Here is a 25,132-nt window from a genome sequence, read left to right on the forward strand (position 1 = left end):
TCCACAGCATAAGAATCTAATCATAATGTTTAAATGGATGCCTGTCAGCCCTGAGAATGGCCAATAAAAAAAAAAACCCTATTAAGCTGATACTTTTCATGGTGATGGTCTCTGCTACCTCGTTAGGAGATGTTTTGTCCTTATTAAGCAGAGGAGGTGGTAGAGTGCAGGTTGGAGGTCCATGAGTGGTGTTTGTAGGGGAGGAGATCTGTTGACTTACTGATTAGCTATATACACATCTGGGTTAGATGCTCTCCGCTTGGAAGATATCCTTTATGACGACCTGGTAGTCAGATGGCATAAAAGGCAAATTCAAGCTCTGCAAGACCAGTACTGACAGCAACCATGGCAAAGCTTATTCTCCTCACAGGTGAGTGTGTAATTGGTGTGTGTGTTAGTTGCTCAGTCGTGTCCAACTCTTTGCAACCCCATGGACTGTAGCCACCAGACTCCCCTGTCCATGGAATTCTCCAGGCAAGAATAATGAAGTGGGTTGCCATTTCCTTCTCCAGGGAATCTTCCCTACCCAGGGATCAAACCTGGATCTCCTACATTATAGGTGGATGCTTTACCATCTTAGCTACTAGGGAAGCACGAAGTGAAGGTCACTCAGTCAAGTCGGACTCTCTGTGACCCCATGGATTATACAGCTCATGGAATTCTCTAGGCCAGAATACTGGAGTGGGTAGCTGTTCCCTTCTCCAGGGGATTTTCCCAAACCAGGGATCAAACCCAGGTCTCCCACACTGCAGGTGAATTCTTTACCAGTTGAGCCACAAGGGGAGCCCAAGAATATTGGAGTGGGTAGCCTATCCCTTCTCCAGCAGATCTTCCCAACCCAGGAATCGAGCTGGGGTCCCCTGCATTGCAGGTGGATTCTTTTTCAACTGAGCTATCAGAGATGTCCCTCTATAATTGGAGATGGAGCCTTATTCTTACCTGATTCTTTTCTCTCTGGATCTGATAGGCATGAAGTAGTCTTTACACAGAGCTCTACGCTTTTCTATTCCTCTTTCATTTCAAATTTCCGAGGGAATCCTGACATGCACACATACGTCTGCTTCTAATTCTCTTATCTCAATTGACTACGGCAGCATTTCTATCTTCACTGATGCTAGAAGCACGGTCCTAAAAGAAAGGCTAGTTTTCTTCCAGTGCTTGTCTTACTCTCCCATCTCTTGTTGGGTTCTCTTTTCTCTGTTCATCTTCCTGCACCACCTCTTTTTAATTGGCATTATTTTTATTTACATGCTTGTGTTTTTGGTTTTTTCCAGAGATGAAAATCGCTAGGAACTGAGATTAAGTTATGCTAGCTACATTTGTTCTACTCTTTTCAGGATTATTCCATTTTTTATCCCTTACTGTCCTACTATGCTTTTGATATATTATAAAAATATCAGTTAGGAAGTCAATCATTTAAATGGGTCGATTCAGTACATTGTTTAGAGACCAGTTGTATCCACGGCTTTTTAGTTGTTCTAGAGTTGAGATTTACAACCTTTTTATAGCTTCGGCTTGTCCAGATGAGATCTCTAACTCAATTTATAAAACCATCAGATCAAAAATGTTCCTTACACCCTGATGCCACCACTCCACCCAGAATGAGGACAAGGGGGCAGAGATACAAGATTCATGTTTATCTGACAGCTGATGCCCTCTCCCCATCCCAGTATGGGAGGAAAGCTGGCACCTGCAGCATCCTCTGTCTGCCTCTATCCTTCCCCCCAGAACTGTGGCTGTCAAATCCCCAGGAGACAAGGGGGAGAAGATGAGGCTGATCCTGCCCCTTCCCTTCAGGTTCATTCCAGAATCCTGGCCATTGACCTTAAGATAAGGGCTGGTCTTGTAGGAGGAAAATTACATTCCTTAAGTGAAAGCTGCTCAATATCACAACTAACCCCCATGGTTTTTTCTGGCTTGGGACCCTGACTTCAGAACCGTGCCCTTCATTCCTTCCCTGGGTTTGCATAGATTTGGCCTCAGTGCTGAGCTAAGTCCTCCAACTGTAAGGGGTTCTGGCAGAATAGCCAGGCCTGGGCTGGCGAGGGAATAGTCCTGGGACTCTCTCCCCCTTACATTTCTATGAATCTGAGATGGGTGGAGGTATGAATGTGACAACCTTGGGCACCTGTGCCAGGAGGTGGCAGCGGTGCTTTTCCTGCAGTGATAAAAGTCTTATATAAGACTAAGCCCAGAGGCTCCGCAGATGGCCAGTGTGTAGGCACGATGGGGAGGATGCTGCTCTGGGCCTGTGAGTCTCCCACTCTTTCTGCTCTTCTTCCTTCCCACATGTCATGGCGTGTCCCTGGGAATGCAGAGAAGGGTGGGCTTCTGTTTTAGTCAAGCTTCTACAGGAGTTATTCCCCCATGCCTTGGCCTCTGTGTAGAGGAACTTGGGATCCAGGCCTGAGAATGATGAAATGGGGTCCTGGAAAATACCACTGATAAATCCAAAAACTCAGAATGACTTTCAGACATTCTGACATTCTGAAAGTCTCCTGGGTAGCACCGGGTCCTAACTGGGAAGCCCATCTAAGGATGCCTTGTTTCTGAGTTTTGTTTCTTTGTTTGTTTCAGGCTTGGTTGTTCTGCTGCAGGTACAACTAGGTAAGGAGTAATACAACCTCCTAGCCACACTCCAATTTTCCTGATAGTTACTCTTCTTTCCTTCCTTGCTTCTGACTCTGAATTTCCTCCTCCTTTCATGATGTCAGGGCTAGGACCTGTTTCGTGATGTTGGGACTTGAGCTAGCTCCCAGCCTGTTTTGGTTGATCTCAGAAAGCCAGCAATGGGAAGGGGCCTATAGCTCACCTAATCCAGAATAATTCACTTTATAGATGGGAAAACTAAAGCTGAGAGGGCAGAAGTGATGTGTCCTTGATTGTTCAGAATCAGGACTTAAACTTATATTCTGATGCCAAGACTGGTAAGTATTTATTACCTTTGTAGTTTATACTCTTCTTTGTTTTGTCTTTTTTCCTCTCAAATATCTTCACATTATTTCTAATAACTAGGCATTGGCTGTGGATGTGAACATGACTAAAATCCAGATATGGGGACTCAGGAGACTGGGAAGAGCATGAGCTTTGGAGCAAGACTGCCTGGAAGTAGTGTAGGCACAATCAGTATTTGTGGAATAAATGGATGAATGAATTGGAATTCATCTTAAACTTTCAGCCTTGAGTAGTCCTGAGTCTCACCTGAAAACGAGAATGTTTCCCCCATTAGGCTGTATTGGAATTAAAATTTAAGCAAACCAATTTGCATAAAGCCTCTCAATAAAATATCAGTCACATCATATGCCATCTACAAAAGATATTTGTTTTATTGGTAATGAACTTGAGTAATCTTTGAAATTATGAATTATGCAAGGAGCATCATTAACCTTACCACTTGCTGCTATGATGGCAAATTTATTTTATTTTATGTGTAGACTTGAAATGATTTCAAACTTTCTGGGTCAAGAAATAAGCTTAGACCTGTTGACAAAAGTGTCATGACTGCTTAGCCAGGTCTTCCATAAGCAAGGGAAAAGGGTACTGCAGTGTCTACCAGGTATCTGCCATGTGACCTCTTAGGGACCCCTTCCCCTTGAGGAGCTCATCAGCAAGTGACACAGACAGTGGAGCCCTGCACCACAATGACCGCCGCTTTCTCTTGCAGGTTCAGCCTACAAGCTAGTGTGCTACTTTACCAACTGGTCTCAGTATCGACCAGAACCAGCCAAGTTCTTCCCCAAGGATGTGGACCCATGTCTGTGCACACATCTGATATACGCTTTTGCCACCATAAATGACAACAAGATTGCTCCCTATGAATGGAATGACATTGATGTCCTGTATCCTGAGTTCCAAGCCCTGAAAGAACAGTCAGTAGGAATTGAATCCAAAGTGAATGGGAATCAGTGAGGGAGAGTGGAGAGCCCAAGTTCTGTCCCTAGTTCATCCCCAAATTTCATAAGATTCTGAAAGGCAGTCCTTTGCAGATTTCTGATGGATATGTGATAACCTATGATGTAAAGACTTACGTGGGCAGATGGGAGGAGCGCTTGCCATGGGAACTTTAGAGCTTGTACTTGGCTGTTGCCCATTTCTCAGAGACTCAAGAATGGGGCTAGAAGAGTTGTTTTCTGCAATATATGTATCCTGAAGCTCACAGAGCTTTCACTTAAATGTGCCTCTTGATTTCTCTCTGCAGCAACAAAGATCTGGTCACTTTACTGGCAGTTGGTGGCTGGAACTTTGGCACTCAGAAGTAAGTCTTTCCGTGGCCAGAAAATGAGAGTGGAGGCAAAAGAAAGAAACCCTCAAGCTGGAGTGGGAAAATAAGATACCAGTGGGCAGGTGAAAATGAATGTTCCAGGGGGAAAGAGGCCAGCTCTTAAGAAGAAACTGTCCATGGATGGAAAGGGCTGACTGCAGCAGACCTGGAGAAATAGCAGTAGAATGGGGGAAATGATGGGGAAACACTCAAAAGACAGTAGAGAATGGTGAGTGAGACAGACTGGCTTGGTGACAGAGAAGCACCTGGGCTGCCATAAGACCATGAGCCCTGGGCTGAGTCATAGGCTCTTCTCTAGGGAAGTAGCGAGAAAGGATTGGTAACCTCACAGGCTTTTTGACTCTGAGTTAGAAAAAAGAGATGATGAGGTTAGACTTGACTTGTATGTTGAAAGTTGTCCAAGTCAGTGGTAAACACCTTTTTAAATTATGAAGTTGATGTCTTCCCATGTGCTGTGTGTGCTAAGTCAGTTCAGTCATGTCCCACTCCTTGTGACCTTATGAACTGCAGCCTGCCAGGCTCTTCTGTCCATGGGATTCTCCAGGCAAGAATACTGGAGTGGGTTGCCATGCCCTTTTTGAGGGCATCTTCCTGACCCAGGATCAAATCCATGCCTCATGTCTCCTGCACTGGTAAGCAGTTCTCTACAACTAGCACCACCTGGGAAGCCTAATGTCTTCCCATAATTATTTTAAAATTAGACAGCACAAAGTTATTTGACATGAAAAGTAATTTGCCCCTCTCTTCTTCCCTCCACAATTTTCCCAAGGTAGCCAGTCATGCTTAAAATGTTGGAGCAAAATGTAATGAGTGATTTTATTCTCACTCTAATAGCCAAGTGAAACTTCTGGCAGTTACCTATGAGGTAACAAGTTAATTCTCGCATATAGCATTTGACCAATATTTCTTTTCTTTTTTTTTTTTTAACCTCAAGTCCACTCTGCCAGTAGAATTTTTTCTTATCTTCCTCACAAATCACTTAAATAAGAAAATCTTTGCAGGTCAATTCCCCCAAACTTCAGACAATATCTCTACTCTTGACTTTTTAGATTACCTAGTTTGTGCTAGTCAATTTATTTTGATTTAAAAAAAGTATAGCCATTGAATACCAGAACTAAAAACAAAAAGAAAAGCAAAAAGGAGATGAATTAAGGAGGTTGTGATCCAGTTTACTAAGGGTTTACCACAGGCTTTTTATAATCAGGAAGTAACCAAGAGGGTTTGAATATTTGTTAATAGACTATAAAATTGCTGACTATGGCAGAGGCACTAATTTTTCTAGATATTAAGTCACCTTCAAATGCAAGACTCACAATATATTCATATATTGGGGGTCAGAAGTGCTTCATTAAATGTATTCACATTTTATAAGTCACATCTTAATTTTGGAAACAGTAAATAGAAAAATAAACATCTTAGGATCAAAGAACCGTGGTGGCTAAACCACTGCCCCTGAAAGATCTCACTAATAAGTAAAATGCACATATACCACTGATCTTATAAACAGAAAAATATTATTCATTGGGTATAGTGAATAAAATAAAAATTTAATTATAAAATTTTCTACTAATTACCATTAACAATTTGAATTCACTTAGCTGTAAAAATCCAACAGAAGTTATTATAAAATGCATAATAAAATTGATATTCAAGGGTGTAAGGATGATTTAGGGGTCAGTGATGTTAATATAGACAAACTCTCTGCCTAGATTCACCACCATGGTCTCCTCAGCTGCCAACCGAAAAATCTTCATCTGTTCTGTCATTGACTTCCTTCGTCAACATGAATTTGATGGCATTGACTTGGATATTGAATATCCGGGGTCCAGGGGAAGCCCAGCTGAGGACAAACAGCGATTTACCATCCTGATTAAGGTGGGAATGAAGCACTAGTTCCCTGTCTTTTCGTAGAAAGGGTAGTGCCTTCATGGACCGTCTGTGAGAGTTGCGTTTCCCAGGGATAGCAAAGGCTGCTGTCCTCAGAAGCACACTTATGAAGGTGTTTGGGAGTTGTAAGCAATAGAAACAGACTCTTTGGGTAGCTTAAGTCAAAAGAGAATTTACTGGGAGGATATAGGTAACTGAAGGAATCCAATGAAGAAATTCTTTTTTTATTATATGTTTCTGGTAACACAGCATTATAGTTCAACATCTGTGTACATTGCCGAGTGATCACAACCACAATCCAGTTATTAGCCATCATCATGAAGCTGATGTCTTTTATCTGTTTGTCCACCCCCCACTCCCTTCCTCTCTGGTAACCACCAATTCACTCTCTGTATCTATGAATTTGCTTTTGTTTTATTTTATTTATTTGCTGGTTTTTTTTTTTTTCTCCTCAGATTCCACATATGATTAATATAATACGGTATTTGTTTTTCTCCCTCTCACTCATTCCACTTACCAAAATACCCTTACCTCTATCCATGTGGTTGCAAATGGCAGGATTTCATTGTTTATTAAGGCTGAGTAGAATTCTTATAACATCTTATGGAAAGATCCAAATGAACTTATAGGACAAACATATATGTATATATATGTGTGTGTGTGTGTGTGTGTGTGTGTGTGTGTGTGTGTGTGTGTGTGTGTATGCTAAGTCACTTCAGTTGTGTTTGACTCTGAGACCCTATGGACTGCTGCTTGCCAGGCTCTTCTGTCCATGGGATTCTCCAGGCAAGAATACTGGAGTAGGTTACTATTTCCTTCTCCAGGGGATCTTCCTGACCCAGGGGTTGAACTCGTGTCTGTTGTGACTTCTCCATTGGCAGGCAGTTTTTTTTTTTAACACTAGCGCCACCTGGGAAGCCCTGTCATCTCATATATAGGGAGAGAAACTAATACCCTCCTCCCAGAACTTAGTGCTCATCCCTTCTTTCTTTGTAGCCTAAGAATATGTAAGAATACGTTATGCCTCTTCCTACTGGCCTGTAAGGTTTCTGCAGAAAAATCTAATGATAGCCTTATGGGATTTCACTTTTAAGTAACAAAATTGTTTTTCCCTTTCTGCTTTCCTTAAAGCAGCAGATTCTTTCTTTTTTCATTAAATTTTACCATTTGTATTACAATGTGTCTTGGAGCATGTCTCTTTGGGTTCATTTTATTTTGAACTCTAAGCATCTTGGACTTGGATGTCTATTTCCTTCCCCAGATTCGGAAGTCTTCAGTTGCTATTTCTTCAAATAATTTTATGTCCCTTTCTCTTCTACTTCTGGGACCGTATAATGGGAATGCTGTTCTACTTGATATTGTGCCAAAGGTTCCTTAAAGTATCTTCACTTTTTAAAATTCTTTGTTCAACCTGCTGCTCTGTGTCAGTGAGTTCCATTACTTTGTCTTTTGGCTCACTGATATTTCTACCTATTCCAATTTGTTGTTGAACACATATAGGGTATTTTGCAGTTCATTATAACTTCTGTTTAGTTTTTGTGCTTTTAAAAAAAATATTTTCTGGCTATTTGTTGATGATGTCATTGTGTTCTTCCCTTCTCCTCCCAAGTTCAGTATCTTTATGATCATTTTGTTGAACTCTTTCTCAGGTAGATTGGTTATCTCCATTTCATTTCATTCTTTTTCTGAGATTTTGTCTTCTTCTCTTGACTAGAACATGTCTCTTCATTTTTTCCCTAATTTTCTGTGTTTGTTTTGATGCATTAGATAAAGCAGCTACATCTCCCAGTCTTGATGAGTGGCTTTATGTGGGAGATATCCTGTGGGGTTCAGGCGCACTATCCTACCTGGCCACCTGAGCAATGTGCACAAGCCATGTGCCCTCTGTGGGCTGTGTATGTTCTCCTGTTTTGGCAGGGTCACAGCTACGATGACAGCACACCGGTATGCAGGGCTGGCCCTGCAGGATGCCTCTGGGGTCTCACCACAGTGGCTGCTGAATGCTGGTGGTCAGCACTAGGTCTTGAAATGCCATGGTGGCTGCCAGTAACTAGTGGGTGAGCTGGCCCCAAAATGGCTGTGAGACTCATCCACAGTGGCTTCTGGGGGCTTGTGGGCAGGGCTGCCCCTCTAATGGCTGCAAGGTCTGTTTTCAGTGGATGCCAGGTGCTGGAAGATAGGGCTGCACCTCAGAACTGCAGGGGGCCCCTACCCACCAGTGCCCAGCAAGGTTATTTCCTGGCTAACTGTGAGGCACCGCTGAGGCATAAGGGTAGGCAGGACTCTTGGCCATGTGCACCCACAGGTTAGATGGAGATTTCCAATATGATGCCACCAGTGCCTTTATTAGTAAGGTGGCTTGAGATGGCAAAAATGGCTCCTACTAGGGTCTCAGTTCCTAGGGATCATCCCACTGTTCCTTACTCTCTAGCAGCTGCGTCAGGATTAGTGAGTGGGGCTCTTTCATCTATCTTCCATATACTTTTCAATCTGGTGATTTTATGTAGGTTTTTGATCAAGTGAAACTGGGCCCTTTAAAAATGAGCTTTCTTTCCCCTGTAGTTCTATGGTTTTCCTGAGAGTATTTCATATTGTTTTTCAAACTTCTTTTTTGGGGGGCAGGGGGAAGGGAGATGCTTTTATCTCCTGAGAAGCAGCTTTGGGATGGTTTGCATGATGTGGAACTTGAAACTTTCATTCCTTAGGGAAAATAAGTATCTTTGTTTTTTAATAAAGATTTATTGGAGTATAGTTGATTTACAATGTCATGTTAATTTCAGGTAACTGTACCTTTGTTACACTTTCAACTGTGGATCACTGTGGCTGGAGTGTGGTTTTTCCTTGGAATGACTATGTATCTGTTTCTTCTACCCATCTCAATGCTGTCTTTTTACCCTTTGTTGAGAATACTGTTCATCTGGTTTTCAGGTCCTTTTCAGGGGAATTTTTTTTAAGTAGTTGTAGATTTGCTGTGTCCATGAAAGGAGTCAGTTCAGAGTCTTCCTATACTTCCATCTTGAATCTTCTTTTCAAATAAAGTTTTGAATCAGGAAGAAGGAATTTCACTATGTCATTCATTCAACAAGTGTTGTGTGCTTTCTGTGATCGAGACACACTGGATACAGAGCAGTGAGCAAGGTACACCTGATTCCTGCTCTTGGGAGCACAGCATAGTGGAGAATATGGAGCTAAATAAATAAATAAATGTCAATCGTGGTAAGAGCAATGATAGCAGCAAAATTAGATGCTCAGGGGAGTCTTCCCAGGGAAGTGACATTTGAGCAGCAATATGAAGTAAAAGGAACCAGGAATACAAAGGATGGGAAGAATTTTCTAAGGATGTGGTAACAGCATTTGCAAAGGCCTAGAGGCAGGAAAGACATTAGCCTTGCTATACACAAATGCTGAGAATAGAGCTTTAAGAGGGATGGTGAAGTCGCAAGAGAGAGGACAGCTCCTAGACCCTCTGCCAGGAATTCCTGAGCTTTTCCTGTAGAATTGTCATTAAACGAGACTTAGATTCAAGGACTCCATGTCTGCATCAGTTTATTCCAAGTTATACCTTACCAGACTCTATCCCTAAATTTCAGGAGCTATTTCCAGAAATAGGGAATTGTTACGGGCTGGAAACCATCTCAAGAGGTATTCACTATAGGGAATGGATAATGAAGACAACCACTAAAATCCACCCTCTTTTCTCTCTCCAGGAAATGATACAGGCTTTTGAAGAAGAGGCTGAAGAAACAGGAAAACCCAGACTGCTGATCACAGCAGCTGTGTCGGCTGGCAAAGAGACCATTGATACAGGATATGAAATTGCAGAGATTGGAAAGTGAGTGTGATGAGCCTCCCAGGGCCTCCACATCCCAGAGCAGAGATTCCTTAAACATTTTAGTAGAAAGCATTCCCAGTAGTTATGTAACCATAATGTTGAGGAGGTTGGTACCATCAATTGCCAAAAATGTTTGAATATTTAGTGGTTCTGGGATAAGGTGGTGACCCCTTTATATTGTCACTACGGTAGGCTTTAGGGGAAAGAGAAATAAGATTTAAGATCTTGGAAAATCTTTATATGTAACAGCAGTTCTCACTGACAGTTTCTTTTGAAAAGCTGTAAAATCGAGAAAGCTATTACTGACTAAACAATAGGAGAGCTTTCCACCTGCAGTTCCCATAATCCTAGAGACATGTGTTTCTGAGACACATACTTTAACAACTATATTTCCTTATCTTCTGCTCTGGGTTTGCCCTTAATCTTTCAAGGAAGTAAAGGAGACTTTCTGTCTAGCCTCATGGGAGTCGCAGAAGATAACCAGGAGACGCCTAGGAAGCCACATTAATGGGATCATATGGATATCTACTTGACATCATGAATTTCCACAGCTATCATTTCTTGCTCTTAAACTGTCTATTAAAAAATGCTCCTGTATCATGATGCTCAAATTCTCTTGTTCTAGGCTTCTTGATTTCATAAGTGTGATGACTTATGACTTCCATGGTGGCTGGGACCCATGTACAGGACACAACAGTCCTCTGCACATAGGATCCAAGGATCAAGGCAACATGCGTTATTTCAACTGTGTAAGAAAGAAAACCCCCCAGTCATATGCAGAAGAAAGACAGGGACGAGATTAGGAGCGTTGGTTGTTGGAAGGCTTTCTCTTTGTGGGACAATTAGCTAGACGTTTTTCATCATGTGGGACAAACACTGGTGAGGAATAATGTCTGTGTTGCTTCTGCAGGAATATGCCATGAAGTACTGGAGAGACAATGGGGTCCCTTCAGAGAAGCTCATCATGGGGTTCCCCACCTATGGGAGGACCTTCCGGCTCAGCACTTCTGACACCTCAGTCTGTGCCCCAGTCTCTGGAGCAGGGTCATCTGGTCCTTACACACTTGAGGCTGGCTTCTGGGCTTACTATGAGGTAACCATCATGGCTAATTCAGGCTAAAATGCTCTGGGGAAAATTCTTCTACTCTCCAAGTCATCTTGCTATCCTTATGGTCTTGAGATTCTATACCCTGGCAGCTCATAGCTCTGAGCATATAGCCTGTGGAAAGGCAGGTTGATGGCTGAAGAACACTTTTTACTTAAAAAAAAAAAAAAATCAATGTGAATTTCCTTTTGGGTTTAGAAGTATATGGGACCATCTTTTCTATACTTCAAAACTATACTGAATTCTATTACATCCATGTAAATAGATGGAGAAGGATTTCAATAATTTAGCTCAGGGATGGCAAATAATTGGATCTTCTTTCAAATCTGATTTGATTGCATTTACTCAAATCTGAAGCTCTAATACTTGGGCCACCTGATGTGAAGAGCCGACTTATTGGAAAAGACCCTGATGATGGGTAAGACTGAAGACAAAATGAGAAGAGGGCTGGAGAGGATGTGATGGTTAGACAGCCTCACTGACTAAATGGATATGAATTTGAGCAGACTCCAGGAGATAGTGGAGGACAGAGGAGGCGCGCATGCTGCAAGCCATGGGGTTGCAAAAAGTCAGACATGACTAAGTGACTAAACAACAACTACTCAAATCTTGTGTTAAAAATTCAGACTGATAGAATAGTTAGCAGTTTTTGCCAGAGACTTAAGCGTTTTCAGAAGAATGACCTTAGCACTCATGGTCATGCTTACCATTTCTCAACTAAACTGTGGTTATAGAATTGGAATTTCACTTCTTTGAACCTGGTTTCATAGAAATTGTATCTTTGTTTTATGATACAAAGTCACTTTCTAAAGAAATATGTGAAATTAATGTAGGTATTTCACAATGCCACTTTTCCCATCGCTCTTCCATTTCTTACTATTTTTCCCATCCTTCCTCGTGCAATACATGACATAATCTGTGACATGCTCAACATTGCCTTCTTCCTTCGCTTCATAGATCTGCACATTCCTAAGTGAAGCCACAAATGCCTGGATTGAAGACCAAAAAGTTCCATATGCTTATAAAGACACTGAGTGGGTTGGCTATGACAATATTAAGAGCTACAAATATAAGGTATGAGCAGTGTAAAAAAAATGCAATTCTAGCTTCAAATCCTAAGTTCATCATGAGCCCATTTTACTAAGATCTGTGGCTTCAAAGTTATAAATATGTACAAAGTGGAATAAATCAACCTCATTGTGATTTACCTATCCCTCAAGACAGAGCAAATGATATGATTAAATATAGATTTAATGATCCAGTGTATAGCATATACTACTATACACTAACATATAGTATAATATTCTAATGTGGTTAAAATTTATTTTCCCAATTTTTGTTCAGAATTAATCTATACTAACTTCCATGAAATGATTATATAAGCCAGGCTTAAGACCAACATTTTCATGGACAGTAATGAAAATATCCTTTACATTTTTACCTAAATGCTTTACAACCATTACTTAACTTGATTCTACACAATCCAATGAAGTAACAAATAGCCTCTCCAGTTTACAAATGTGTACACTGAGGTTCATAGATGCTGCGACTAATCCAAGGTTTCATAGCTGGAAAATGCAAAGGCAGTAACTGAACATGTTGTCTGGCTCAGAGTCTAGGCTCTTTCCATAACACTGCTCTGTCAGTGCCTCTTTATTGAATCCCGGTCAGGAGAAGGTGGTCAAAATGGAGGAGAAAAAGAGCTATATGGTGCAATGGTTAAGAATCTAGACTTTGGTGTTAGATATACCTGGTCCTCAAGCCCCAAAAGACAGGATGAGTTCCCACAAACCTGTGAAAGAAAAAGATCGACCTAGTAATTCCTGTAAAGATTAAGCAAGTAATGAACACTAAGATGAAATGTAGCTTAGCCTAGAATACTAGTATCAGTTTAACAGTATATTAAATTAGCTATTTTATATCTATATAGCGCTAATTTAATATACTATTAATATACTATAATATATAATTATATTAATTAATACTATTAATATACTATATGTGTATATATATACCTAAGAATTTATACGGAGAAGGCAATGACACTCCATTCCAGTACTCTTGCCTGGAAAATCCCATGGACAGAGGAACCTGGTAGGCTGCAGTCCATGGGGTTGCTAAGAGTCAGACATGACTGAGCAACTTCACTTTCACTTTTCACTTTCATGCATTGGAGAAGGAAATGGCAACCCACTCCAGTGTTCTTGCCTGGAGACTCCCAGGGACGAGGGAGCCTGGTGGGCTGCCGTCTATGGGGTCATACAGAGTCAGACATGACTGAAGTGACTTAGCAGCAGCAGCAGGAAGAATTTATTAACTGGAGAAAGAAAACAAGAATGGAGCTGAGATAGCCCATCAAACCTTGAATTCACAAAGTGCATATCACATTCTTTCATAAAAGAAATATCGACAGGGTTCCGACCCACTTGCATTTTTCTCCCTAATATCACGTTGTCGCCCTGTACTCCAGTTTGTTGTGTAAATGCCATTTGATTTCGGTTGCCAAGTGCTCTCTTCGTCCACAGGTTGACTTTCTTAAGGAGAACAATTTTGGTGGGGCCATGGTTTGGGCCATCGACCTGGATGACTTCTTAGGCTCCTTCTGCAATGAGGGCAAATATCCACTCATACGCAAGCTGCAGTCACTGCTGGGCCTGTCCTCAGGTGGGTCACTACTGAGTTCACCACATTGTTCTAAAGATGATGCAGGTCAAGCTGCAAGAATGGCAACTGCTGAGGGACAAGAGTGCATGAGGCAGCCACAGAGCATCTAGACCCGCACATGTGAAAAAGGGACAGGTTCATAGGAAAAAGCTGTTTAGAAATGCATTCTTCAGTCAAAGAGGCCAGTCTAAGTTCAGTAGCTATGTGGGTAAGGTTTTGAATATACCTTATACTTCAGAGATGGGCTTTTCTTCTCAGGAAAACTTTGTCTGGGAGGAAGAATCAGATACCTTCAAAGTGAGTCTGATGTATGTGCTAACATTTTCTCTAAAGTAAACTGCATCTCTCAGTTCTGTGCACCATTATCCTAACTTCGAAATAGGCAGGCTGGCTTAGCCACTTCCCACCTGCCTTAAAGGCAAATATTGTCTTTGGCTGCTGGTGGTGAGGGTTGGAAGTAGGTCTTGAAAAAGAATAGGGATAAAGGCTCACATTGCTGACTCAGTAGTGTGTGACTTTTATGTTCCTTGGCTAAGCATCTCTGGAGAAGGCCTAAAGGCGGTGGTAGAGATAAAGAAGTGGAAGATATAGGGTTCCCTATGTCTCTGCTTTCAGGAAATTCACAGAATCATGGTTTGTTTGTTTTTACTGTAAAACCTGTTAAAAGATAATTACAAAAAGATGGGTTCAGGACTTCCCTGGTTGTCCAGTGGTTAAGAATCTGCTTGCCAATCCAGGGAACTCAGGTTTAATCCCTGGTCTGGGAAGATCCCACATGCTGCAGGGCGACTAAGCCCATGCGCCACAACTACTGAAACACACGCACTCGACACGCCGCGCCCTGCAACAGGAGAAGCCCGCTGCAATGAGAAGACAGAGCAGCACAACTAGAGAAAACCCACACGCAACAACAAAGACTCATGCAGCCTAAAGAAGCAGATATATACAATTACTTTTTAAAAAAGATGGGCTCAAACTACAGAGTGAGGGAGTAAGAGGCAGCAAATTGTGGTGGTAGAGTGTGTTCCAGCAATAGAGTAAAATGAAAAATAAAATGTCTGAATTGCCAGAGGGAGAAAAAAAAAAAACAGCAAAAGGGCAATGTTGAAAGGAAACAAGCAAAAACTAAAGCCTAAGAAACAAAACATAACAAGATGACAAAAATCAAAATACAGCACTTAAGGTTAACAAGATGACAAAAATGCAGGTGTATTACTTATGACAGGAAAATGGGCAGATAAGCCTCCCCTGCTAAAACAAGTGTTAATTAGCCTCCCACATAAAATCCTTGATCCAGTCACTACAGGGCTGTGTTCATTCCCCCTGAGTGGAGACAGTAGAAGCCGAGGACTGCCTGGATCACTGCGAGGACTCCAGTGGCCCTGTTCCCCGCTCCTCCTTGCTTGGACATCTGTCCGCTTGTACCATTCTTCCCAGGCACAGCTTGGAACTCTCATGGGGCTCAAGTTCTTGGAGAACAAAGCCAAAATAGGAGGAAGTCTAGAGTTGTTGGTTCTAGGCTCAAAGATAGCTTATGCTGATGCTCTGAAGTGATCTTCTTGTTCTTTCAGAATGCACTCCATCAGCCACCAAGACTTGGTATCATCAACAAGTGATACCCAGAAGTGAAGGTTTCTGTGCCAATATTGGTGGAGACAGCGGCAGTGGTGGAGAAGGTGGCAGTGAAGGAGATGAAGGTTTCTGCACTGGAAAAGCAGATGGCATTTATAGCGATCCTGAAGACAACACCAAGTTCTACCAGTGCGCAGGAGGCAGGACCTTCTACTTCCAGTGTAACCAAGGTCTGGTGTTTGACCAAACCTGCACATGTTGTAACTGGCCTTCAATTTAAAATGTTGGGAAAACTACTTTGTTTCAGGTTTTCTCATGCTGCATGTCAAATTCCATCTTCCAATACTCCATGTTGTCTATGTATTATATCAGTCTATCTGTCAGTTTGGAAGCCCTACCTTACTAAAGCAGCATTATGATTAGGTTTCACTCCATTATAACCTAAAAAACCTATAAACACCTTGAACCAAATCCATATGTAAAATAAATATGACACTGCATGTTTTATTTTTTATAATTGTCTGTATTTTTTCTTACGTACTTGTATATATAGCTCAGCATTTCAAGTGACTCTGAAGGTTAATAGAAGCTATTTTTATTGAAATTAAAATTTTATTTTTTATCAAATCAGACTACTGTTTTAGAAAAGGGAGTTTCCTTCCCTGGCAAAAGCCTTGAGAGTGTGAACCAAACAACAGTGTGAAAAAATTCTCTCACTCTTGTCAACACCTCCAAAGAAGGGGCCCAAGACCCTGTGTCAGAAAAATAACAAATGCTAAGTTACCACCTCTGAAAAAAGCTGCATTTATATAGATCCAAAGGAGAAAAAGAAAGGAATGTGTGTGAGAGAGGTGAGAAAGGTTAATCTTGACTAATTTCAAGTCATAAAAATACTTTTAACATGATAATAAAAATCTTTAAATCATCAGATTAAATGGAGTAAAAGTTTTTAGATTGAGGTATCTAGGATTATCTTAATATTTTAAGTTGATTTCCAGTGAACTTTCACTATTTTCTTCAGAAGATCTTGTCCCCTAAAGAATGAGGCCTCTCAGCATAATTTAGTAGGTTTCATCTTCCAGTGCCTCGTTCACCAGCTAACGCTTACCATGCGATGGCCTTGAAGAGTACAGCAGGCTATAGTTTTTTGAGGCACTAGCAGCATCTCACTCTTTGTTATCCAGACACATGAAGTCTTGCCATCAGGCTAAGTAGGGGACTACCTTGGTAGTCTGGTGATGAAGAATCCACCTTGCAATGCAGGGCACACAGGTTCAATCCCTGGTAGGGGAACTAAGATCCATGTGAGTAACTCACGTTATCCTGTGAGTAACATGCTGTGAGTAACTAAGCCTGTGTGCCGCAACCACTGAGCCTGCATACTCTGGAGCCCATGTGCCACAACTAGAGAGGCCAAGTTCCACAACTACTGAATCCTACATTCTCTGGAGCCCACATGCTGCAACTACTGGGCCCACATGCCACAATTAGAGCATCCATGCACCACAAAGAAAGATCCTGCATGACACAATGAAGACCCTCTGTGCCACAACCAGGACCCAACACAGCCAAATAAATAAATAAATAAGAAGGCTGAGCAGGCATAGAAGGACCTTCCCAATACAAGAAGCTAGACTACACTTAATGCCCATTCTGAAGAAACCATACTTGAGTTATTAAGGTTTGTGTTGGAAGTAAAAGGCCTGTATTCCAGGCAATGTCTGGGCTTCCCAGGTCGCTCAGTGATAAAGAATCCACCTGCCAGCATAGGAGATGCAGGTTCGATCCCTGGATGGGGAAGGTCACCTGGAGAAGGAAATGGCAACCCATTCCAGTATTCTTGCCTGGAAAATTCCATGGACAGAGGACGCCAGTGGGCTACAGTCCATGAGACCGCAAAGAGTGGGAGTGCAACTGAGCAAATGAACACACACCAGGCAATGTCTAAATGAGTACTTTGAACATGGCTCTCACGACTTCTGACCTTGGCACACCTAGAGCAACTTGTGAGGCTTTCGGGTATGATTCAAACTGGAAGACGGGGGCAGATCCAATCTACTAGCCTCCCTGGGAAGTCCTTCTCATATTGCAGTCCAGGGCCATGGAGCCAGTGGATGAGTCTATTCTGATTCCTGCTGCATCCCCAGTGCTTGCCACTCTGCCTGAGGCATGTTTGGAATTCAGTATGATGATGACTGACAGACTAAATAGATGATGTAATAGGAAAGGGGGAGGGGGTTATTGGTTCTTTGAGTTTTACGTGAACCTGAGAAAGGCAATCAAATCAACAACCCACTCCAGTATTCTTGCCTGGGAAATCCCATGAACAGAGGAGCCTGGCTGGCTACAGTCCACAGAGTCACAAAGAGTCAGACTCGACTCAGCACAGCACAGAGAAAGGCAGTCAAATCAGGACCTTCCCACTCCATGCTGGGAAACTCGGACACTTTGAAGCACTCCTAAAACATTTACTCTGCCTTTAAGTGTCCTCTGCATCCAAAAAGCCCCCAAACAAGGCCCAGCAAGCCATTCAAAGCCTTGATATGTATAGAACAATAAACTGTCTCCTATCACCAGGGCTAGTGGTGTGGTGGTTTAGTTGCTAAGTCGTGTCTGACTCTTGCAACCCCATGGACTGTAGCCTGCCAGGCTTCACTTTCCATGGGATTTCCCAGGCAAGAATACTAGAGTGGGTTGCCATTTCCTTCTCCAGAGGAGAGGATCTCCCAGCTCAGAGACTGAACCCATAACTCCTTCATCACAAGCAGATTCTTCACTGATGAGCCACCCGGGAAGTCCCGGGCTAGTGGTAGAAAACATAAAACTTGTGGCTGGGAATTAGGGGGCGAGGACCCACAAGTATATTTCAGTCATGAAGCCACCCCGCTGAACACTCAGAAGGAACCCCTCTAGCCCTTCTACATGAATACACAGCAAACCAGCGCAAGGAGAAAGAGCCTTCTAAACTAGTCTTTACACTGTCGTGTAGTACTTATGAGGCCCTTGCCCTCCCTGTGCCCCATGCTGGCAGACAGGAGGGTCAGAGCGATGCAGAAAGACAAGAGCACCTCTGGGCTCTGCATTGCACTGTCCTGGAGGATTGGTGGTCAGGAGGTGCACGTGAAGCGGGTCACAGCTTTTCAGTCATAGTACAGGCTTAGGTAGGCCAGACGGTTCCGACGCTTCCTAAAGTCTTTGTCTGTGGGCAGCTGCAATGAAAGAATATTATCTAGGTCAATATTCAAATGAGAACCCACTGCCTCTGGTCTTCCTGGCTCTGTGAAATAGGCATGTATGTTATACCTGTTGTGGCCTAGCTGAACCTCAACCCCATAGTAACCTAGCCTCACTGAGTGTCTCAGCACTGCTCTGGACATCTACTCTTTGTTGTCTTACTCTGGAAATGTCATACTAGGAATTATTTTCTACTTGGGAAGTTGTCAAGTATAGCTGGTAGGACTTCCCTGGTAGTAGAGTGGATAAGAATCCACCATGCCAATGCAGGGGACATGGGTTCCATCCCTAGTCCAGAAAGATTCTACATGACATGAGCATCTAAGCCTGTGCACCACAACTACTGAGCCCACACCCTAGAGCCCGCAAGTCACAACTGCTGGGCCCATGTGCTGCAACTACGGCAGCCTGTGTGTCTAGAGCTTGTGCTCTGCAACAAGAGAAGCCATCGCATTAAGAAGCCTGAGCACTGCAAGGAAAAGTAGCCCCTGCTGCCGCAACCAAAGAAAGCCTGCCCATGCGCAGCAACAAAAACCTAGCACAGTGAAACATAATTAATTAATTAATTATTTTAAAACTATAGCTGGTAAACTTCTTGAAAAGAAAAATTATATGTTTAATTCTTGAATGTTACCCATAGGCCCTAGCATAATGATGTTAATACATTTGGCGTTTAATACATACTTGCAGAATTAATCCCAAGTTCCACTGGAAAATAAAGGGCACCTTAGGAATTTTGATAGCTGACATTGACTGAGCATTGATTATGCTCAGTATGGCACTAAATACTTTTCTACAATATCTCAATCTTTACATCTTTATCAGATAGAGTCTATTATTATATGCATTTTAACACTAAGCACACTGATGCTTAGAAAAGTAAGATTATTAGACAAAATCACACAAAAAGCAAATATGGAACTAGAATTTGGACCCAGGTAGTCTGTTCTAAAAACCCATGTTCTTGGCAGAATGATCCACAGCCCTTGATGATCTAACACTAAGTAGTGTGATGGGAAGAGCACTGGCTTAGAAGTCACCAGATCTAGGCTCTATTTGAGCAACTTCAACAAGCCACTTAATCCATCTGAGCCTCAGTTTCCTCCTCAGCTGCAGAGAATAATTATTTTGGACTAACCACAGAAGATTATTTAAGGACTAAATAAGAAAATGTGACTTCTGTTGTATCACACACACTTTAAAAATCTAGTGAAATTGGGTAACTCTCCAAAAAAAAATTCCCATATGTATATACACGAAATTGTGCAAGTAATTTCAGGGGAATAAGGACTTAACTGAAGCTTATTCACAGACTCCCAGTTAAGAATCACTGATACACATGGAAGAATTAGGTAAAGGGCTCCAGAGAAGTCCAAAAGTATTACCTCAGCTCTCAGGGTTCTTTTCCGTAGACATGGAACCTGAGCCCAGTCTGGAGATCCAAATTTCATTGGCCATCTGACTCTCTTGGGTGGCTTTATCTCTGGGTTGTATGTGGTAGGGCTATAAAACATACAGAACATCATGTGTAATGAGTTAGCGATCATATATAACCTTCCACCCCTAATCTAGAGTCCTAACCCTTTGGGAAAAGGCAGTCAACTGATTCACATAGGAGTCCTTTGCCTGTTAAAGTATTTCTAACTAAGTTTCAGTGTTCAAAGTATCTAGTCTTGACAAAGTAAAAACTCAATTCCAGTTTAAAATATTTCTGGAAGTTCAGTCTCCTTAGCTGAGAAATCAAAAGATCCCAGAAATGGTGGATGATAAAGTTAACACAGTGATGCGTAAGTACTGCTCACGATGTAAAATTGAGGAGGAAAGAAAAGTGCTAATTTAAAGTATCAACGATCTGGGGTCAGTAAAGTAGAACCATGTAAAATTCCTTGACAATGCGATTATTTAATTATAGCCTTTGCTCATAACATTCTTTTGGTATAGACTCTTTGCTGTGGAAGTAACATGTAGAGTGGACATAGGAATCAAGATTCAATATCTCTATTCCTTACTACAACCTTGAAAAAGTTACACTCACTCTCTGATCTTTGAAATTCTCACCAGTTAAAAAAAAAAAAAAAAAGACCTTGACCCCATGCCCTACCATTCCACACATTCTCAACGGCTTCCTAAAGCACAGAGACTCCCGCCCTTGGTCTACTGGCCTATGTGCTATAGCCACCCCCAATCATACCTTCCCCACCCCATTCTCACTTCCTCTTTGCCCACGATACTGTAGCTACACTAACCTTCTTTCTTTTTTTCTGCACACCAATTTCCTTCCCAATAACAGCCTTTGTACTTGAAGTTCCTTCTGCCTGGGAAACTCCGGGCCTAGATTTTCACAGGGCCAGCTCATTCTTGTCATAATGATTTCAGACCAAGTGTCATTTCCCTAAAAGATCTATCTTGACAATCTTTGCCAAAATATATAGATTTTAGTCCACCACTCTGTATCATATCATCATCTTGTTTGGTTTCATTCAGCACAACACCAGGTCACCTTACTTCCTAGTGTGTCTATGACAGCCCCAGCTAATGGCTACTGTCTTGGTATAATTATTAATAAGACTCCATTTCAAGTCTCAGAAGTGTCATGTGCTGACTAATAAATTATATAGTCACTCTCTTTGTTACTATTGATATTTTCTTGTTTGTTTGCTTCTCATCTGTCGGAACTCTAGAATGTAAGCTCCAAGATATCAGGAATCTGGTATGATGGGTTTAATGCAAAATCTTTGGAATCCACAAAACTGCTTGGCCTTTTATAAATATTCATTGAATGAACCACTACACTCTACCACCCTATAATTTCTAGAGATCTAGAAGGCAAGAGGTTGAATCTTTAAAGCTAGATGGTTTCTTATTTAGAGGGCATGGTTGGGATGTAACCCCTTTTTGTACTTCCTTTCCTATTGCTCTTTGTTGAAGTGCAGCAGAAAAAGGGGCACATACCCAGGATAATAAGAGTCCTTTGAGTATGTCCGAAAGCGAGGCAACAAGGCATTAAATGGAGCAAAATTTGGTTTGTGTGTTTGCTCTTGAACATTGACTGTCTGGTACATGCCTGGGTAAGGTGTCATATCCTGTTTCCAAGAAAAAGATCAATATGTTAGAGGGTGATATATACATGTAAATCCTTTTAATTAGAAAAAACAAAGTTATCCTCTCCCTGTCATGTATCATCTATGGTTTAACTACCTCAATGTATAGAAATGGCCTACAGTAGGTAGAAAACCAAGATAAGTGTATGGTTCAGCTATGTAAAGGTACCTAATGCTTAGGCTGTAGAAACAAATCTATGAGGGTAGAGAACCATGGTAACTTATTACAGTTACTACCACCACCATCCCACCATCCCACTCAGATTCTTCTGGAGCCAGTATCCCTCTTCCTGAGCTTAAGCGTCAAGAAAAAGTCCAACAAGAGATTAACAGAAGATAATTAAGACTTGAAATCCAGTTACACAAAAGAGTGCAGAAGTTGGAGTTGGTTTTTTAACTGAGAAGATATTATATATTACATATAATTATATGATGTGTATAAACAACTCTTCCAGTATTTTACAAGCAAGTGTCTCAGGGCTAAAACCTTGCTTTGGTGTTATTTCTTCTTAGAATCATTTTATACTCTCCCAGGACACTCACACACACATTTGCCATGTTAACATCCATGCTTTTAAGATAGGTTTTTTAGTGGCTTTTGCCCAAAAGATTTTTTGTCTTGAATTTTGGGCATATTCTTTAGGTAGCCTCCAGCTATGCTCCCCAATGCAAATACATTCAGCAACATGGATCACAGTGAAATCTAAGCACATTCAGTCATGTCTAACCTTGCTAACTGGCTTAAACCTCATGGCTGTTCTGGCGCCAAGAGTGTATCCTTTTTTACTGGTCGGGATCTTGGAGAGATTGTATGCCAAGCCATACTTCTTCAGGTGTTATGTAGAAAACAAAGGAAAAACACATGTAGAGAACATTATAGTTATTAAAACAGTCTGAACTTAAAGTATTCCTGAATATTCTCTGCCAAAGTTGCTCTTTCCTGATTCTTCTGAATCATGACCATACAATTACATAAGTAACACAAACAGTTGCATTCCTACAAAGGAATGTGGCTAGATAGGTAGAGAGAATGCCATTTCTATACATTCCGGTGAATGTATAGAAATTTCTCTACACATTTTTCTGGGTCCCACAGAGCTGAATCTGTTCTAATTCAACTATCAGTATGATTATACAATTTCATAAACTACCTATCAGCACAACCACAGTCCAGGTTTGGACTAAGAGGAGATACTGAGTCACTGGTCTTTGTGACTGTGAATAGTGAAGGAACAATTCCGGGAACTGCATGAGGCCCAGGCTTGCATTTGGTGGGGAAGGCAAAGGGGAACAGTGGCTCTTTACTCTCTGATTGTAGAGGACCAGGGCACTTTCTCATGTTGGGACCCTGATGGTCACAAATCCCACAGGGCTTTTATTCACGAAAACTTGGGTTTCCTTAGATAATGGCTGGGAACTGAGACCCATCTAAGGGAAGGTGAATACTCACATCTTCTGCTATGTAACACCCAGGCCCTCTGTTGGGGGCTCCCCTAATAGGGGGAAATGTGTTTCCCAACAAGCTTGGGGGATGGATGTGAGGAAAGATCTTCCTATGTTGACGTGTTCCAAAGGAGTAGTTAAGCAGCGGCTCTGCAGATAGAGAAAGAAGAGAAACTTCACATGAGGAAAGGCCCCTTGATTTAAGTGAGAGCTTCAGGGCTAGTGAGGGGTGGGCCGCGGGACAGAGCTCTTAAGGGCAGACCCTTAAGAAAGATCCATGGAAAGGGTAGCTCAAATCTCTGTAAAGACATCAACTGCATTTTCCCCTCCCTTTGCCCTTCTTCTTTCCCAGCCTCCCTACTCTTCCTCCTGCCTCTACTGTAGACTCCCCTACTACAGCCCTCCTCACCTGCTTTAACGAAGCACATCTCAGGAGCTCCACCAGGCCCGGGGTTTGTGTACTGCGTTGCCCAAGAAACAGAGGCGGGGCTGGGCAGCCCCAGCTGCCCAGCTCCCACAGAGGAGTGGCTCTGAGCTAGCCTACTCAGCAGTGGGGATTCCTGCAGAGCCCGCTTTGGGGCAGGAACTGTGCCTCCCAGGCCAGGAATCCAGGGGAGTGAGAACTCTGAAGCTGGGCAGGAGGTAGGGGGTTTGCTAGATCCAAGCTGTAGGCTGAAGAGCTTTGAAAGCTGGGCCACTGGAAATGCACTACTGAGGAAGGACGGACTCCTCCACGTGCAGGATACCCTGAAATCCAGGCTGCCAGGATCAGGAATGTAGAAAAACACAGCCTCTGCAGTGATGATCTATGGAGGTGGGCTTCTTGGGCAATGCCCAGAAGAGGGAAGTTGGGAACCTAATGGAGCCTAGATAGTTCCGTATTAGGCCTATTTTAGACCCATTGTTCCTTTTCTTCAAGGCACTCCCATCCGGTTACCCCCTTATACCCTTAAGAGGGGCTCAAGTCTATAAAAGGTCTCTTTAAGCAGAACAGTAAGAGCACAATGGAATAAAAGAAGTGCTTAAATTTGGAGGCAGTTACTTAATGTTTAGACTTCCCTGGTGGCTCAGAGAGTAAAGCATCTGTCTACAAGGCAGGAGACCTGGGTTCGATCCCTGGGTCGGGAAGATCCCCTGGAGAAGGAAATGGCAACCCACTCCAGTACTCTTGCCTGGAAAGTCCCATGGATGGCAGAGCTTGGTGCAGGCCACTGTCCATAGGGTTGCAAAGAGTCGGGCACGACTGAGCGACTTCACTTTCACTTTTCACTTTCACTTAATGTTTAAGTCCCAGGTTCCTTATCTCTACGTTAGGAACAGTAATTCCTTTTTATAGGGTTGTTGAGAGGGTTAAGATAACAGGATTAAAGAGGGTCATTGCCTAGTGCTTGGTAGGTCACAATAGGAGAGGTTTTTATTACTGCAACAGTATCTAGCCAGCCTAGGAGTACTCCCACCCTAACCTAAGAAGAAATATCAGGGTGTATGATGACTTCTTTACCTTTGTCCTAGATATTAACCCTAACTTGTTCTCACTTGATTTTAAGATAACTTTCAGAGTTGGCAAGTGTGGCAGGCAACAGAAAGCACAGTGTGATAGTGTTATTGATACATTCTGTCTTTGGCTTCTAAGAATGATCTTGGGATCCACACATACTCAGGGTTAGCACTGTCTACAGGCATGATTTTATAGCTCTAAGGCAGGTTCCAAGAGAAGTGATCCTGAGTCCTAGAGGATATTTTGGAAACTTAGAGAAGTCTTCTGGGCTTCCCAGGTGATACTAGTGGTAAAGACCCTGCCTGCCAATGCAGGAGACATAAGAGACATGGGTTTGATCCCTGGGTTGAGAAGATCCCCTGGAGGAGGGCATGGCAACTCACTCCAGTATTCTTGCCTAGAGAATCCCATGGACAGAGGAGCCTGGTGGACTACAGTCCATAGAGTTTGCCAAGAGTCGGACATGACTGAAATGACAGCACAGAAGCCTTTTGCTTGTTAAAAATTATTGAGG

The 25,132-nt window shown here is 42.3% G+C and overlaps 2 protein-coding genes across 2 annotated transcripts; one reads left to right on the forward strand and one right to left on the reverse strand.

Moving 5' to 3' along the window:
- The first annotated feature begins 345 nt into the window (after positions 1-345).
- Positions 346-15,622, forward strand: LOC128045537 (acidic mammalian chitinase-like). Its single transcript, XM_052638031.1, has 11 exons — positions 346-370; positions 2,578-2,607; positions 3,665-3,869; positions 4,199-4,255; positions 5,992-6,157; positions 9,877-10,001; positions 10,627-10,750; positions 10,912-11,094; positions 12,064-12,180; positions 13,632-13,770; positions 15,342-15,622. Exons 1-11 carry the CDS (start codon positions 346-348, stop codon positions 15,620-15,622), a joined length of 1,452 nt encoding a protein of 483 aa, XP_052493991.1.
- A 2,860-nt stretch (positions 15,623-18,482) lies between these two features.
- PIFO (primary cilia formation) lies at positions 18,483-23,548 on the reverse strand. Its single transcript, XM_052638126.1, has 6 exons — positions 23,530-23,548; positions 23,128-23,270; positions 22,406-22,504; positions 21,529-21,659; positions 19,962-20,079; positions 18,483-18,551 (listed from the first exon to the last, which is right to left on the reverse strand). The coding sequence occupies exons 1-6, from the start codon at positions 23,546-23,548 to the stop codon at positions 18,483-18,485; spliced, it is 579 nt and encodes a 192-aa protein (XP_052494086.1).
- Between the last annotated feature and the right edge of the window lie 1,584 nt (positions 23,549-25,132).

This window comes from Budorcas taxicolor, chromosome 3, assembly GCF_023091745.1.
Source record: "Budorcas taxicolor isolate Tak-1 chromosome 3, Takin1.1, whole genome shotgun sequence".
Taxonomy (NCBI): domain Eukaryota; kingdom Metazoa; phylum Chordata; class Mammalia; order Artiodactyla; family Bovidae; genus Budorcas; species Budorcas taxicolor.

What these genes read in the sequence shown, in the direction of transcription:
- LOC128045537 (XM_052638031.1), top strand. Translation starts at nt 346, where the DNA reads ATGGCAAAGCTTATTCTCCTCACAG. An exon ending in AAAGCTTATTCTCCTCACAG is followed by an intron (nt 371 to 2,577) that starts GTGAGTGTGTAA and finishes TGTTTGTTTCAG; the next exon opens with GCTTGGTTGTTCTGCTGCAG. An exon ending in TTAAGAGCTACAAATATAAG is followed by an intron (nt 12,181 to 13,631) that starts GTATGAGCAGTG and finishes CTTCGTCCACAG; the next exon opens with GTTGACTTTCTTAAGGAGAA.
- PIFO (XM_052638126.1), bottom strand. An exon ending in GGTTTAAGCCAGTTAGCAAG is followed by an intron (nt 21,660 to 22,405) that starts GTTAGACATGAC and finishes TCTTGGAAACAG; the next exon opens with GATATGACACCTTACCCAGG. An exon ending in AAGGACTCTTATTATCCTGG is followed by an intron (nt 20,080 to 21,528) that starts GTATGTGCCCCT and finishes TATGTTTTATAG; the next exon opens with CCCTACCACATACAACCCAG.